Below are 17,001 nucleotides of genomic sequence, written 5' to 3'. Positions count from 1 at the left end.
CTACCTGAATGTCCAATAGAAACCCTTGTTTTGTTGCAAAATGTAACGGTTTGCAACTGTTTGGACGAATGATTACACCCCAGATCATTACTAGCCTGTGCTTCTTATCTGGCTGAGCTCGTAGCTCCAGTTATGACCCTCACATGTCAGCACAGACAGAAATATATACCTTTTAAAAATACAGCTATTACAAACACCTATATCTTCTAATGGACAGGTTATGCATAGCTACTGTATAATCACTTTAAAGCCTGGATTTACCTTCCAATGCAAGATACTTAGAAATATATATCACAGATACCAGAGACTTCTCCGTATTTCAAAACCAGCTCAATTTCAGATCAGGCCTTCCAATGCATCCACTAATATACAGTGTAATCCTCTAAGCATAGGATTTGATCCTCTTTTGCACTACTTGCTTTGTACCAAACTTCCAATTAAAATTGTACCCACAAAAGATAAAGCACAGGCTTATGCTGAAGATGAAAAACACTATCTGACGCTCCACGCCGGTAGCGTAAATCTTAAATATGTAAATAGAGCTGGAAAACTTTCTTTGAAATAGGGCTAAGCTTTTAAGAACAGTCAAACAACGCAGGCTATCTGACATTCTGCGGTGTTTGCTGAAGGAGAGGGTATTTGTGTGAGTCAAGATAAAGGTAGGGAAAAAACAGGTACACACACACACACACACACACACACACACACGAGGGAAAATCGTATTCTCCTCAAACAAACATTTGAAGTTCTCTTCCAAATGACTTCCACATCAAAAATGTTTAATTGGGTTTTTCTCGATTCGATCAGAACTCTGTGTTTCCAGCTTTGAGAAATTCCACGCAACTCAAACAATCAATCAGACATTCAAACATGGGGGAAAAACAAGTTGATGTGTCTGCATGAGGACTGGGTGCATTTACCCCTGTTCTGTGTGTTCCATTTGAGCAGAGAGGTCTATACATCCCATTTATCAACATAATGTTGGAATCCCATTTTAGACAAAAGTCCTATCAGCCAAGACTATAATAAACTGTTCCAAGTAGATGTTTGCGGTGCTAATTCCAAATATATATCCACAGGGAAAAGCAAACGCAGGATACCAAAGTTATATGCTCAGTAATTTCATTTATTTAGATATCCTGCTTGTGCTTTTCCCTGTGGATATATATTTGACATCCCATTTCCCCATCCCACCCAGCGTTAGGAGGACCCAGTGAGCGTTCGCACGTGCAGGAGTCAGTGTGCTGTCTAGGACACCACACGTGTCCCCACTACCACCCATGAAACATTTAACTGCTGTCTTCCAGTGGGCTACACTTACAACATGCTAGCCTGATGCTAGCACATTTGGTCTCCTGCTGCTTACTTATAGATGTCCACACAGGCTCCAGATTATTGACTGTACACGGGATGCTAGCTAGGGTTCAAGTCTGTTTCATTCCTTTGCCATGTGTGACTGCCAAATACCCTAATTATATCCGGCTATTCGTTTAATATCTGTATCACCACCCTTCAAAAGCTCCTAGTTTGGCAGCCATCTTGATATTCTTGTTTCTGACATCACATATTCATCTGTAGCATTTAGCTAAACAAGCCCTATGATCTCTCCCAGCTGTGCTAGATTGAAGGATCTCTTACGGCTAATGCTAAAGTCTGCCAATGGCCTTGCCATCACTTCAGCTCAGTGGGCTGCCACCAGTCACTCTGTCAACTGTGTGCACTGGGGCTAATCGAGCTAGCGACCGGTGCGGGTTAGATGAATTAGCCGTATCAAATTCCCATCTGTTTGCCCAGGTGGTCAGTCTGTGTGACAGGAGGGAGCCAGGATACTGACCCACACACAGCTGGCTGGCCAGAGTGGAGGGTGTTGGAGTGGAGGGACTCTCTCATTCTGATTTAACCCTGATCTTACCAGGTAAGTTGACTGTGAACACATTCTCGTTTACAGCAACGACCTGGAGAATAGCTACAGGGGAGAGGAGGAGGGATGAATGAGCCAATTGGAAGCTGGGGATGATTATGTGGCCAATGATGGTATGAGGGACAGATTGGGAATGTAGCCAGGACACCATGGGATCTTTAGCGATCACAGAGAGTCAGGACACCCGTTTAACATCCCATCCAAAAGACAGCACCTTACACAAGGCAATGTCCCCAATCACTGCCCTGGGGCATTGGGATATTTTGGGGGGGGGACCAAAGGAAAGAGTGCCTCTTACTGGCACTCCAACACCACTTAAAGCAGCATCTGGTCTCCCATCCAGGACCAACCCTGCTTAGCTTCAGAGGCAAGCCAGCAGTGGGATGCAGGGTCTCTCTCTCTCAGCCTGAAGACACATTATGGGATGCCTTTGGATCACTAACTTCAGAAACAGTTGTTCAATCCACTAACGATTACAGACGGTGGCAGAAAGTACCTTCTCCTTCCTGTACCAATCCATCCATGAACATAGTCAATATCGTCTTTGATTAGGGCCATTTCAACCGTCTGGGGAGTTCAAAAACCTTTTCCAATGCAGTATCACACATCCTTCTAAATGAAAAAAGCCAATATGTAGCAGTAGGAGCAGTTGCAGCATCCAACCAGGCCCAGTAGCTAGCTAGCAGCATAGACTTTAAAGAAGCTTAGCTGTGGGGGGGCTGGTGCTGAGGTAAGCAGAGGAACGCAGCGAAAGCCTCAGCGTTCACAGGCTCCTCAGGCCGCCTCAGGACACACTTGGCACAGCAAACAAGACTCTCAAATAACCACCGCCGGGACGGGAGGCCGGGGTTCAGATTGATGCTGGGATGGATTTGTGCATTTAACATTTTTCCTATCCTCCCTCCACTCCTCTTGTGCGGTGCAGACAGGGATACATTTTTTGGGGTGGCTCAGGGAATTCTCTCATAGTGTATCCGAGGATTTCCTTTCATTCAAATAGCAGGCAACTTAGAGCTCCCACCGTGGAGGAACTGGAAACACACTGGTGGTGTCTGTAGACTGTCTACAATATACAGGACTACAGTGGCTCACACACTACTTCATCCCTCTGGCCCCTCTGTAACAATATAACAAGACTATTTAGTCTAGAAAGGGGACTTTGCTCACCATGATTGAAGAGCGAGTGACAGACGGGTCTTTACTGTCGCTGACCGAGGAAGGCCAACAAACATTCACTGGGGATTAACCAAGCTTCTAATTCGCCGGCCGGAAAACAATAGGAGTGGGAGAGATGATGAATGAATGAATGGAGTTATTAGAGCATCTGAAGTATGCTGGGGTCATTCCAGCTTAATAAGTATGAATAAAAGGAAAACAATAGGAGTGGGAGAGATGATGAATGAATGAATGAATGGAGTTATTAGAGCATCTGAAGTATGCTGGGGTCATTCCAGCTTAATAAGTATGAATAAAAGGAAAACAATAGGAGTGGGAGAGATGATGAATGAATGAATGAATGGAGTTATTAGAGCATCTGAAGTATGCTGGGGTCATTCCAGCTTAATAAGTATGAATAAAAGGAAAACAATAGGAGTGGGAGAGATGATGAATGAATGAATGGAGTTATTAGAGAATCTGAAGTATGCTGGGGTCATTCCAGCTTAATAAGTATGAATAAAATGAAAACAATAGGAGTGGGAGAGATGATGAATGAATGGAGTTATTAGAGCATCTGAAGTATGCTGGGGTCATTCCAGCTTAATAAGTATGAATAAAAGGAAAACACCCGTTTTCTTTTTGAAACTGTGGATTTATTCACTCAACCTCCCCCGACGACTACAGGCACACAATGCAGTGCGTCCATCCTCCTCAAACCCCTACAGACCACTGGCACACAACGCAGTGCGTATACCCTCCCCAAACCCCCACAGACTACTGGTACACACCGCAGTGCGTACATCCTCCTCAAACCCCCACAGACTACTGGTACACAAAGCAGTGTGTCCATCCTCCTCAAACCCCCACAGACTTCTGGTACACAACGCAGTGTATCCATCCTCCTCAAACCCCCACAGACTTCTGGTACACAACGCAGTGCGTCCATCCTCCTCAAACCCCCCACAGGCGACTGGTACACAACGTAGTGCGTCCATCCTCCCTCCTCTTCAATCTCACTTTCCCTCTCCCCCACTTTCTCGCCCTCTCCACTTGTAACATTGCAACTAGCCACCACATACACACCTCTTTCTCTCTCCATCGTTCTTACATCTCTCTATCCTCCCACTCCCCACCTTTCCTTTAATCACATTAGGTATCAATACTTAACCTGCTTGCTGCCTTCTCTGCCCTGCTCGTTTAGCGTTGTCTGTCACTGCGCCGACTTAATGCGGTGCAGGATTATAGGCTGCGAGGGCCCCCTCCTCTGCTGCACGTGTCCAACGGCTAGCAGCTAACTTGATCATCACACAATGCAGCATCTGGCCATGCAGGGAGAGCTGTCATGAAGCATCTCAACCCACACCGCTTTGCCCTCTACTTACTAGATGGTGTGTGTGTGTGTGTGTGTGTGTGTGCAGGATGGAGCGACCATCGTCGCTCAGAGGGTCCAGGGAAAAAACACCTTGACAAATATCTCATTACGGAATGAGATTACGGAATGAGAGGTGTGGGAGGAAAAATCTATCACTCCATCAGGATTCTGGTCCGCTGGGACACAAGAAAGCTGGGATATAGGGTCGATAGAGGGATAGAGTGAGAGAAAGAGAGAAAGAGCTGTTATGGCTCGTGCTGTGACCCATCAAGCATCGTGTTGTGGAAGTCTATTGAATTTGGTTGAGGACAGAAAAAGATAATTTGATAGTGCCAAATAATATCTGTCATTGTTGTGTGTGTGTGTGTGTGTGTGTGTGTGTGTGTGTGTGGTGATTCAGCCAAACAGTTAAGTGTCTAAGTTTTGTTCTGCATCTTGTCAGTATGAATCAGCAGGATAAGCGTGTAAACCCTATCAATATCAGATGAAGCCCCCTTCCCACACACGCACGGAGTAGCACTCAATCAGCTTCCCCTTGTCAACAAAATGATTATCACGTAATTCTTCATTATCCCCCAACTTTGTTGCTATGGAAACTAACCCAGCAGAAGTCAGAAACATGTGAGAGTGTGTTTTCTGCTCTCCAGGAAGAAGGGAAGTGGTAAAGAAGAAACAAAGGTGACTCGAGGCGGCCATCGGTCCCCAAGGCCTCAGTCCTCACCCAGTGTCATTTTTTTTTACCCAGGATTAAATTCCGGATCTAATCGACATGTATCAATTATTCAAACATTAGTCAGATGAGTTCAACTCGATATGTGACATTGACTGTCTGTATGATAATGTAAAATATGTCATTCTGTTTCATATAGGGCTGGGAGGTTGGTTTTCCTGGCTACGTTACCTGGCCACATTATAGGCTATTAGGCCCAGAGTTTTTCTTACTCAGGTCTTGTTTCTCGTTCAAGGCAGCAGCTACTCTCCCTGGGGTGTATTATCGATCCCCATTAGGTCCTGCCAAGGCAGCAGCTGCTCTTCCTGGGATGTATTATCGATCCCCATTAGGTCCTGCCAAGGCAACAACTACTCTCCCTGGGGGTTTATTATCGATCCAAATTAGGTCCTGCCAAGGCAACAGCTACTCTCCCTGGGGTTTATTATCGATCCCCATTAGGTCCTGCCAAGGCAACAGCTACTCTCCGTGGGGTTTATTATCGATCCCCATTAGGTCCTGCCAAGGCAACAGCTACTCTCCCTGGGGTTTATTATCAATCCACATTAGGTCTTGCCAAGGCAACAGCTACTCTCCGTGGGGTTTATTATCGATCCACATTAGGTCCTGCCAAGGCAGCAGCTACTGTTCCTGGGGTTTATTATCAATCCCCATTAGGTCCTGCCAAGGCAGCAGCTACTGTTCCTGGGGGTTTATTATCGATCCCCATTAGGTCCTGCCAAGGCAGCAGCTACTGTTCCTGGGGGTTTATTATCGATCCCCATTAGGTCCTGCCAAGGCAGCTGCTACTGTTCCTGGGGTTTATTATCGATCCCCATTAGGTCCTGCCAAGGCAGCTGCTACTGTTCCTGGGGTTTATTATCGATCCCCATTAGGTCCTGCCAAGGCAGCTGCTACTGTTCCTGGGGGTTTATTATCGATCCCCATTAGGTCCTGCCAAGGCAGCTGCTACTGTTCCTGGGGGTTTATTATCGATCCCCATTAGGTCCTGCCAAGGCAGCAGCTACTGTTCCTGGGGGTTTATTATCGATCCCCATTAGGTCCTGCCAAGGCAGCTGCTACTGTTCCTGGGGGTTTATTATCGATCCCCATTAGGTCCTGCCAAGGCAGCTGCTACTGTTCCTGGGGTTTATTATCGATCCCCATTAGGTCCTGCCAAGGCAGCTGCTACTGTTCCTGGGGGTTTATTATCGATCCCCATTAGGTCCTGCCAAGGCAGCAGCTACTGTTCCTGGGGTTTATTATCGATCCCCATTAGGTCCTGCCAAGGCAGCAGCTGCTCTTCCTGGTTTCCAATCAAATTAAGGCAAACAAATGCAATAAAATAAAACAGTACAATTATTACACCACTACATATCTACATTATATTTATAATACCACCATACATACAGTATGTTTGTGAAGAGTCCATGTGCTAGCACTGTGCTAGCACTCTTCACAGTCCGTATTGTTCCATAAGGTGTAGTTTTATCAGTTTTTTAAATCAGATTTGACTGCTTGCATGAGTTACTTGATGTGGAATAGAGTTCCATGTAGTCATGGCTCTGTGTAGTAGTGTGTGTTTTCCAGAGTCTGTTCTGGACTCGGGGACTTTGAAGAGACTCCTGGTAGCATTAATTGTACCTTTATTTTACTAGGCAAGTCAGTTAAGAACAAATTCTTATTTTCAATGACGGCCTAGGAACAGTGGGTTAACTGCCTGTTCAGGGGCAGAACGACAGATTTGCACCTTGTCAGCTCGGGGATTTGAACTTGCAACCTTTCGGTTACTAGTCCAATGCTCTAACCACTAGGCTACCCTGCCGCCCCGCTACCCTGCATTTGGTATCCCTTCAAACTGCACGCAGAGACATAAAAATGATATCCACATGTTCATCTGACTCTGCGGAAGTAGATACAGGGCTTGATTGCCAAAATCCCAAAGTGTCCCTTTAAATTAGTTGACAATATTAGTGAATAATAAAAGGTTAAATAAAATAAAAATATATAATTTAAATACACTATATTAGGCCCAATCTTTGGAACTTTGGTTTTCCTAAATATGGCTACTATACTATGATCACTACATCCAGTGGATCTGGATGATACTGCTTTAGAGCAGACTTCTGCATCATTAGAAAAGCTCTGATCAATACATGTGGATTATTTCATTCCTGTGCTGTTTGTAAATACCCATAGTGAACCTTAGTGAACCTTGTTCCTTAGGCTACAAACTGTATATTAACATGGGCTATTTTTTAGCACTTGTGTGATATGCTTGATTGTTTTTAATCACTTTACTAGGAGGCTTATCAGAGGTAGACATGACAGTGACTTAGGGGTGGATCAGCTTAAAATTGCCAAAAGATTGTTGCTTCCATCAATGTAATTGCATAATTTCTGTGCATGTGAGTGATTTCCAGCAAGACAGGAATGTCAGTGTTCTGCCATGGCCAGCGAAGAGCCCAGATCTCAATCCCATTGAGCATGTCTGCGACCTGTTGGATCGGAGGGTGAGGGTTAGGGCCATTACCCGTAGAAATGTCCGGGAGCTTGCAGGTGCCTTGGTGGAAGAGTGGGGTAACATCTCACAGCAAGAACTGGCAAATCTGGTGCAGTCCATGAGGAGGAGATGCACTGCAGTACTTAATGCAGCTGGTGGCCACACCAGATACTGACTGTTACTTTTGATTTTGACCCTCCCCCTTTATTCAGGTACACATTCATTTCTGTTGGTCACGTCTGTGGAACTTGTTCCGTTTCTGTCTCAGTTGTTGAATCTTGTTATGTTCATACAAATACTTACACATGTTAAGTTTGCTGACAATAAACACAGTTGACAGTGAGATGACGTTTCTTTTTTTGCTGAGTTTAGTAAAGGTATAAAATATATAGATGAGCAGTGACAGAGCAGCTAAGATGCAATAGATGGTAAAGAATGCTCGCTTCAAGGCTCGCTTCAAGGCAAATTAACACTGAGACATGCATGAGAGCACCAGCTGTTCTGGACGACTGTGTGATCACGCTCTCCGCAGCCGATGTCAGTAAGACCTTTAAACAGGTCAACATTCACAAGGCCAGACGGATTACCAGGATGTGTACTGCGATCATACGCTGACCAACTGGCAAGTGTCTTCACTGACATTTTCAACCTCTCCCTGTCCGAGTCTGTAATACCAACATGTTTTAAGCAGACCATCATAGTCCCTGTGCCCAAGAACACGAAGATAACCTACCTAAATGACTACCATCCCGTAGCACTCATGTCTGTAGCCATGAAGTGCTTTGAAAGACTGGTCATGGTTCACATCAACACCATTATCTCAGAAACCCTAGACCCACTCCAATTCCCTAACCGATCCACAGATGATGCAATTGACTACAGCTCAGCGTTCAACACCATAGCGCCCTCAATAAGCTAAGGACACTGGGACTAAACACAGCCCTCTGCAACTGGATCCTGGACTTCCTGACGGGCCGCCCCCAGGTGGTAAGGGTAGGTAACAACACGTCCGCCACGCTGATCCTCAACACAGGGGCCCCTCAGGGGTGCGTGCTCAGTTCCCTCCTGTACTCCCTGTTCACTCATGACTGCACGGCCAGGCACAACTCTAACACCATCATTCAGTTTGCAGATGACACAATAGTGGTAGGCTTGATCGGCGACAACGAGGAGACAGCTTATAGGGAGGAGGTCAGAGACCTGGCCGGGAGGTGCCAGGACAATAACCTCCCCCTCAACGCGATCAAGACTAAGGAGATGATTGTGGACTACAGGAAAGGAAAGACCGAGCACACCCCCATTCTCATCGACGGGGCTGTAGTGGAGTAGGTTGAGAGCTTCAAGTTCCTTGGTGTCGCCGCTGCTACGCTCTGTTACATGTACATATTACCTCAATTACCTCGCCTAACCGGTGTCCCCGCACATTGACTCTGTACTGGTACCCACTGTATATAGTCTCGCTATTGTTATTTGACTGCTGCTCTTTAACTACTTGTTACTTTCCTTATTCGTATTTTTTTCAACTGCATTGTTGGTTAGGGGCTTGTATGTAAGCATTTCCCTGTAAAGTCTCTACACCTGTTGTATTCAGCACGCGACTAATAAACTTGATTTGATGTACATTTGCAGCATCACTACGACAACTCAACGACACAATGGTAGGAAAGTCAGTGCTTGGGTCATTGATAAGTCATTGCCTCAGACTCCACCTCTTTACCAAGCAATGATAAGTACAAAGGTATCCACTGCATCCCAGTCCACTGGAGACGGAGGAACATGTGTTTGTCTGTGTGACAAGGACGAAACGGGAAACATCGGCAATTACAGAAACGTAGGCAATGTGGTAAACAAAAACAAGAAAAGGCCAAACAAAACCCAAATAAGACGATTCAGCAAGGGTGTTCACAGAGAGGGATTTCAGAAATGCTGGCTTCTTCCCAAGGGTACCTCTACCCTTTTAAGAGGTAGAGAGCATTATAGCATGGTATAGGGCATGAAGCACTGTGTGTGCATAGTGTAAATATGTGTGTGCATATAGTGACTCTGTGTGTGTCCGTGCGTATACAAGCACGTGCATGCTTGCCTGTGTGCATGTAGTAAGTCGTACCAGTGATCTTATTCAGCTCAGCCAGGGTCTCCTGGTAGGCAGCTATCACCTGTCCATAACGGCCAATCACCTCCTTCCTCAGGTTGTCCCAGTGGGGAGACAGTTCCCCAAGGTCCCTCAGCTCCTGTATCCTGGAATGACAGGGGATCCACAGGGAATGTCAATGAGAGATACATGGATCGTTACGGAGTACAAGGAATTTTTCAACCGGACTCTGTCGGCTCAGTTCAATCAAACCCATATCCCACTGACACAGAAAGGGAGAGAGAAAGTAAGGAGAGCGACAGAGTAAGAACAGAGAGAGAGACAGTAAATCAATCAATACATTTTATTTGTAAAGCCCGGCCGAGCAAGCAGAGACATAAGCAGAAGCACAGTGGCCAGGAAACTAAAATAACTCCGTAGAAGGAAGAAACCTAGAGAGGAACCCGGCTCAGAAGAAGCGCACATCCCTGTTCTGTCTTTACTGGGTAGAGATATACAGGAATGTCACTGAGAGGAAACAGATCATTACAGTATACATGCATGCATTTTGTAAATCAAGACATTCATAAAGATTGCTTTGGCAGGTTCACCACAACCACGTACAGTATTATCCAGCAAGACTGAACCTATTCTATGACCCCCTGCATCATCTAATGCTGTTGTGCTGGCTCATGGCCAATAGCACGGTTAGATTGCCTCCACTGTGACTAATGCTGTTCATTGTCTTCTGGTTTGAGTCATATGACCCTAACTGTCACAGTGGTGAGTGTATTAACAGACCGATTAACACCTCTCTGATGCATGCAGGAACACATACACACACACACACACACACACACACACACACACACACACACACACACACACACACACACACACGCACGCACGCACACACACACACACACATGCGCACGCAAGCACACAGACGAGTACCTACACACAAATGCACACACACACACACACACACACCATTTACCCCATCCCTGAGCCTCACTGCTTAGTCGATAGACTGATCATTATGAAACAAATCCCACCCTCAGGCTAGAAGCCATTTTGTCCACTTATCCACTCATTTACCATCATCACCCCTTCTTCTCTTCTCCCAGTCAGAGACATCCGACCACCCAGATCCCATTAACCAAGAATAAACCCCTCTATCTAGCCCTCTTCTCTAGTTTGTCGAAGTCGATCGCCCCGGCAACCGGATTGATCTCGTAGCGAGGTGTGCGTGTGAGGCGTGTAGCCGGAGGGCCAAAATACCCCTACACGTTGCCATTAGGGGCCCGAGGTAAACTGAGGTCATTGCCGAGGAAATAACCACCTGTCGCCGGAGGCGTCCAAGCTGATACCCAGGCCACCGCCTGTGTGTGAGTTTTCCTTAGCCGGCTGGGTCGTTGTTACCATCTGAATGGCTGTGATCAGACGTGATATGAGACACGGTGCCTGTACTATCCACTGTAAAGAAGGTCTTGATCTCAATGATACGTAGGGGGTTTCTGTGGGCTATTTGCTTTAATAGAGATGTGTTATTCTTGACAACGGATCCAATGTTTCTCAGACTACAGACAGTGTGGTGCTGCTAATCAGACTCACTAAAATGTCAATTAGCCACTTTAAGAATATGTTATCAGACTGATTGATCTATTCTAATTCATTTGCAAACGTATCATCTTTCGAAATGTTTGCATGATGTGTATTTTGTGAGAGATTAAGGGACATTTGCAAACATATCATCACATCATCTATCACCACCCTCCACCCTCACGAAACCCAATTGACAATGGCACAGAAGTAAACGTAGCCAGATAGATAGTGCCATGCTGCCCAGGTGCAGTTAACATTTCTCCTTGACCCCCCCTTTCCACCTTAAAATGCACCCTCTCTCTACGGTAGTAAACAACATGAGTAGCGCTATCCGGGGTCCTTGGGACGTCCCTACCCTAAACCCTAGCCCTAACCATTTTAAATGTCAACTTCAATGGGGTAGGGACATCCCAAGGATCCCGGAGAGCAAGGACCTACTTTAAATAGGCGCTATGGCAAACCTAGTGGTGGAACACATTGCTCTGTGACCAAGACGCTGTTCGGCTATGCTCACAGGTGAGTTGTGGGTAACGGCCATAGGGAGCATTGATTCAACATCATGGGAGAGAGTTAAAGGGATAGTTCCATGATTTGACATATTTATGTATTTGTTCCCTTATTAGCATTTCTTGACAGTGGCTAGCTCAACAAAACCAGTGTGGATTGCAGTCCTTGTCCATAGACTGATTTCAAGTAACAAAACAAATATCTAAAAACATGTCAAATAGAGTAACTACCCCATTAATATTGATTACCATAAGTAATAGAGACTTATCTAGCCGAACCAAGTGGGCTTCCGACATTTCGCTTCCAGAATATTCCGTAAAAAGAGAACTTCAGTATCTCATGCCGGTGTCTCATTACGAGCTAAGATCAGCCACCCTTAATTGTGTGGAGATTTCCTCAGAAAACAATGATGAGTTCCCATGTAACGTTCCCGACTCAAAGCCTTCCCGTGTAGCCTTAACACTTTCAACCAGAAGATTACCATCTTTGTAAATTAGTCAGTGCACAAAAGGCACCCGATTTCTTTTTAAAACAGGACAAAAATATTCTCCAGTATGAGTTTGGGGTAGAAGAGGGAGAAAAAAATGATTATTTCTCTTTGTTCTGTATGGTAATCCGACACCACTGCTGACAGAGATAATGATATTGGCCCTCTCGCAGAGTAGGAGATGGGGACGTTCAGATAGGTATCGTTTCGGGGGGGTTGGCGTAGTGAGGTTTAAAGTAGACCCACTCCATGAGGCCTCGATGCTCCAATCAAACATATTGTCCTAACCCAGCCATCCACTTGGGTTTGGAGAGGGCTCTAATGCTCATGAGAGAATGCAGTGTGTGTGTGTGTGTGTGTGTGTGTGTGTGAGGGAGATGCTCTCTCTGTGATGCTGTCTGATTCCAGCGCTATAGCCACTCAGCTTTGTCAAACACCATTCCCATGCTCTTCAGCAGATTGCAGCCATTCAGTGTAATCCATATTCTTCTGTCTAAACCACTGTTATTTGTGTATCAAGAGGCGTCAGCCCCAGTCCAGACGGGTTATTTTGATGCTGGGCAGACAGCAATGGTTGGGGGTCAGTGGGTGAACAACAGTGTGTGTGACGGGGGGTAGGGGGAGACTGAGTCACAAGCCTTAAGAGGGACAATGAACAGGGAAGATGAAAGAGGGAGGGAGATGTGGTAGAAAGCTATAGATAGTACACTGCAGTGAGATAGAGAGTGAGATAGAGAGAGGGGAAGAGAGAGATAGACGGGGGGGGTGACAATGAATCACAGGCCTTAAGAGGGACACTGAGTAGGGAAGATGAAGGAGAGCGAGAAAGAGTGAGAGAGACAAATGCAGAGAAGATTGACATGAGCGAGAGACTGAGACTTGAAGAACAAGGCACAGTAGGGGAGGAGGGCAAAAGAAGACAGAGGCCTCAGACAGACAAGCAGAAGAAAGGAGAGAGAGAGAGAGAGACAGAGAGAGAGACAGAGAGAGAGAGAGAGACAGAGAGAGAGAGAGAGACCTGTTGCCACAAGAAAAGGGCAACCAGTGAAGAACAAACACCATTGTAAATTATATTATTATTTAATCTTGTGTCCTTTAACCATTTGTACATTGTTAAAACACTGTATATATATATATAATATGACATTTGTAATGTCTTTACTGTTTTGAAACTTCTGTATGTGTAATGTTTACTGTTAATTTTTGTTGTTTTTCACTTTATATAGTCACTTTGTATGTTGTCTACCTCACTTGCTTTGGCAATGTTAACACATGTTTCCCATGCCAATAAAGCCCTTGAATTGAATTGAATTGAGAGAGACAGAGAGAGAGAGACAGAGAGAGAGAGAGAGACAGAGAGAGAGAGAGAGAGAGACAGAGAGAGACAGAGAGAGAGAGAGAGAGAGAGAGAGAGACACAGAGAGAGAGAGACAGAGAGAGAGAGAGACAGAGAGAGAGAGACAGAGACAGAGAGACAGAGACAGAGAGAGAGAGACAGAGAGAGAGAGACAGAGACAGAGAGAGAGAGACAGAGACAGAGAGAGAGACAGAGAGAGAGAGACAGAGAGAGAGAGACAGAGAGAGAGAGAGAGAGAGAGAGAGAGAGAGAGAGAGAGAGCTGTTATGTTCAAACTGACTTGGACAGATGAGGGTTACAGAATACATTTTCCAAAGAGCAAAGACCTGTCATGTGAGAGACTTTATTTCATGCTGTGTTATAGTGGCCTGTTCAATTTAATCACCAAGAGCTTTGGGCCTGGGGTCAATATAACCTGCGTGAGACGACTCACAAACAGAAGCCTTACTGTAGACGGCCAAGTACATAGAGAACTATAGCCTACTGATTTCCATATATTGTGCTTTACTGAAATGTAGTGTAGAGAGGCCGTAGTATCAACCACCAACCAAAGGCAGACCGCTGTGATGCTCTTTAGTTCACAGGAGCAGAAGATGATCAGCTCACTTCCTCCTTGTTGAATGGGGAAGGAGTGTAGGCGTAGCTCGGAATTCATGAAACTATCAGATCAATTCATTAAAGAAAAGGATAAATATTATTTAACGCCCACACACACATCCATAATTGGGACACTCACACACACAGTCACTCACACACACAGTCACTCACACACAAAGAGCCACACAAGAGCTATACACCCACACACAAGGACAAAGATTAAACAGGCATGTTGATAAGGTTGGAACATGGCTGTCAACATCAAAGGGAACGAGGGATGAAGAGAGGAGAAAAAGAGATGCCACTATTAGCATAAAGTGATGCCGGGGAAGGAGACTATGCCACTTCACAGTGTGTGTGTGTGTGTGTGTGTCACTTCACAGCCTTAAAAGGCGTATCTTAATCATTAAAAGGGTAAATAAAGCCTGATTGAGTTTTTACACAGAACTAAGAGGTAGCTAGAACGCCTGAAATCGTTTAAAGAGGATTACAAACAAGCTCTTAAACTCCCTATCTACCTGGTAGTGAATAATAGATATACATTGATGTGTGTGGGTAAACAAACTCAATAACGTACTTGTGTTTTTGAGCATGTGTCATACACACCCATTGTATAGTGGCAGAGCGAGATCGTTTTCTGAATAGTCCTTAATTGCTATATCCATCATTTACAAATGAATGATATGTTCCCATTGATTCCTGAACAAGAGAACATCTAAATGCCTCATGAGCTTAGTTCAACTGTCATACACCATCAGAACCCAGAATATCCGCTTGTTTTACTCCAATGTTTGTAAACAATGTAAACATAAACAAACGCTGTACAGCCTCAAAACACGATCATTTTTATGGTCAGTCCCTGCCTCCAAAATATGGAGGGTCAGTCCTTGCATCCATAGCTACGTCTATGAATTTAAGAGTCGTTACATTTCTCCATCCCGTAGCTATTTACCTAAACAGAGGTGGGGTGACGGATTTGTTATACTTTCAATGAAGGACTCTAGCTTTAAAGTATTGTTCTACTCAGACTGCAAGTATCAAGAGAGGTTAGAGTCTAGAGGCAATAGACCAGATAATAACAAGGCTTAAATAATAGCTTTTAATGGCGGGAACTTGAGGGAAACCTTGGTCTGAGAATGTTCTAATCTAGAATTTGAGAGAAACCTTGGTCTGAGAATATTCTAATCTAGAACTTGAGAGAAACCTTGGTCTGAGAATGTTCTAATCTAGAACTTGAGAGAAACCTTGGTCTGAGAATGTTCTAATCTAGAACTTGAGAGAAACCTTGGTCTGAGAATGTTCTAATCTAGAACTTGAGAGAAACCTTGGTCTGAGAATGTTCTAATCTAGAACTTGAGAGAAACCTTGGTCTGAGAATGTTCTAATCTAGAACTTGAGAGAAACCTTGGTCTGAGAATGTTCTAATCTAGAACTTGAGAGAAACCTTGGTCTGAGAATGTCCTAATCTAGAATTTGAGGGAAACCTTGGTCTGAGAATGTTCTAATCTAGAACTTGAGAGAAACCTTGGTCTGAGAATGTTCTAATCTAGAACTTGAGGGAAACCTTGGTCTGAGAATGTTCTATTCTAGAACTTGAGAGAAACCTTGGTCTGAGAATGTTCTAATCTAGAACTTGAGAGAAACCTTGGTCTGAGAATGTTCTAATCTAGAATTTGAGGGAAACCTTGGTCTGAGAATGTTCTAATCTAGAACTTGAGGGAAACCTTGGTCTGAGAATGTTCTAATCTAGAACTTGAGAGAAACCTTGGTCTGAGAATGTTCTAATCTAGTTTAATGATTTAGGATTCCAAACTAGTGGGCCGATGGGAACACTCCATGTGTTCCAAATGGAAGCCTATCCTTTAAAGTGCACTACTTTTGACCTGGGCTCGTAGAGCACTATGAAGGGAATAGGGAGCCATTTGGGATACTGCCGCTGACCATGAGATCGACCGCTTGGGACTATATGACGGGCGGGGGATTATGAGGGATTGCTAGGGGACGGCGGGCGTGTTGAGGAACGATCTGTCCTGACAGACGCTCATAGGGCCCCTTTATTTATTTTTTTATTTTACCTTTATTTTACTAGGCAAATCAGTTAAGAACAAATTCTTATTTTCAATGACGGCCTAGGAACAGTGGGTTAACTGCCTGTTCAGGGGCAGAACGACAGATTTGTACCTTTTCAGCTCGGGGATTCGAACTTGCAACTTTTCGGTTACTAGTCCAACGCTCTAACCACTAGGCTACCCTGCTGCCTGAGGGAAGAGAACACTGAGATCCTCTTACCCATCACAGTGGCTTCTCTCTTATAAACTGATTAGGATAATCTATTCACTGGCAGGATCTTAACCTTTCCTTTATTGAGTACAATGGCAAGCCTGGACCTGCCAAGGGAGGGTTAACTGTGGTTAAAGAGGGTTAACTGTGGTTAAAGAGGGTTAACTGTGGTTAATGAGGGTTAACTGTGGTTAAAGAGGGTTAACTGTGGTTAAAGAGGGTTAACTGTGGTTAAAGAGGGTTAACTGTGGTTAATGAGGGTTAACTGTGGTTAAAGAGGGTTAACTGTGGTTAAAGAGGGTTAACTGTGGTTAATGAGGGTTTACTGTGGTTAATGAGGGTTAACTGTGGTTAATGAGGGTTAACTGTGGTTACTGAGGGTTAACTGTGGTTACTGAGGGTTAACTGTAGTTAAAGAGGGTTAACTGTAGTTA

At 44.8% G+C, this 17,001-nt stretch overlaps 1 protein-coding gene across 12 annotated transcripts in view; it reads right to left on the bottom strand.

The window, feature by feature from the left end:
- The window catches only part of LOC115117107 (type II inositol 3,4-bisphosphate 4-phosphatase-like), a 547,861-nt gene that overhangs the window by 122,120 nt on the left and 408,740 nt on the right, over window positions 1–17,001 (bottom strand). For all 12 annotated transcript variants that reach the window (XM_065024930.1, XM_065024928.1, XM_065024919.1 and 9 more), the window contains one exon: window positions 9,771–9,901. In XM_065024930.1, the coding sequence (XP_064881002.1) occupies window positions 9,771–9,901 (131 nt within the window). The remainder of the gene's footprint in view (window positions 1–9,770; window positions 9,902–17,001) is intronic.

Source organism: Oncorhynchus nerka, linkage group LG11, assembly GCF_034236695.1.
Source record: "Oncorhynchus nerka isolate Pitt River linkage group LG11, Oner_Uvic_2.0, whole genome shotgun sequence".
Lineage (NCBI taxonomy): Eukaryota > Metazoa > Chordata > Actinopteri > Salmoniformes > Salmonidae > Oncorhynchus > Oncorhynchus nerka.
This window is presented reverse-complemented; position numbering and strand designations above follow the sequence as displayed.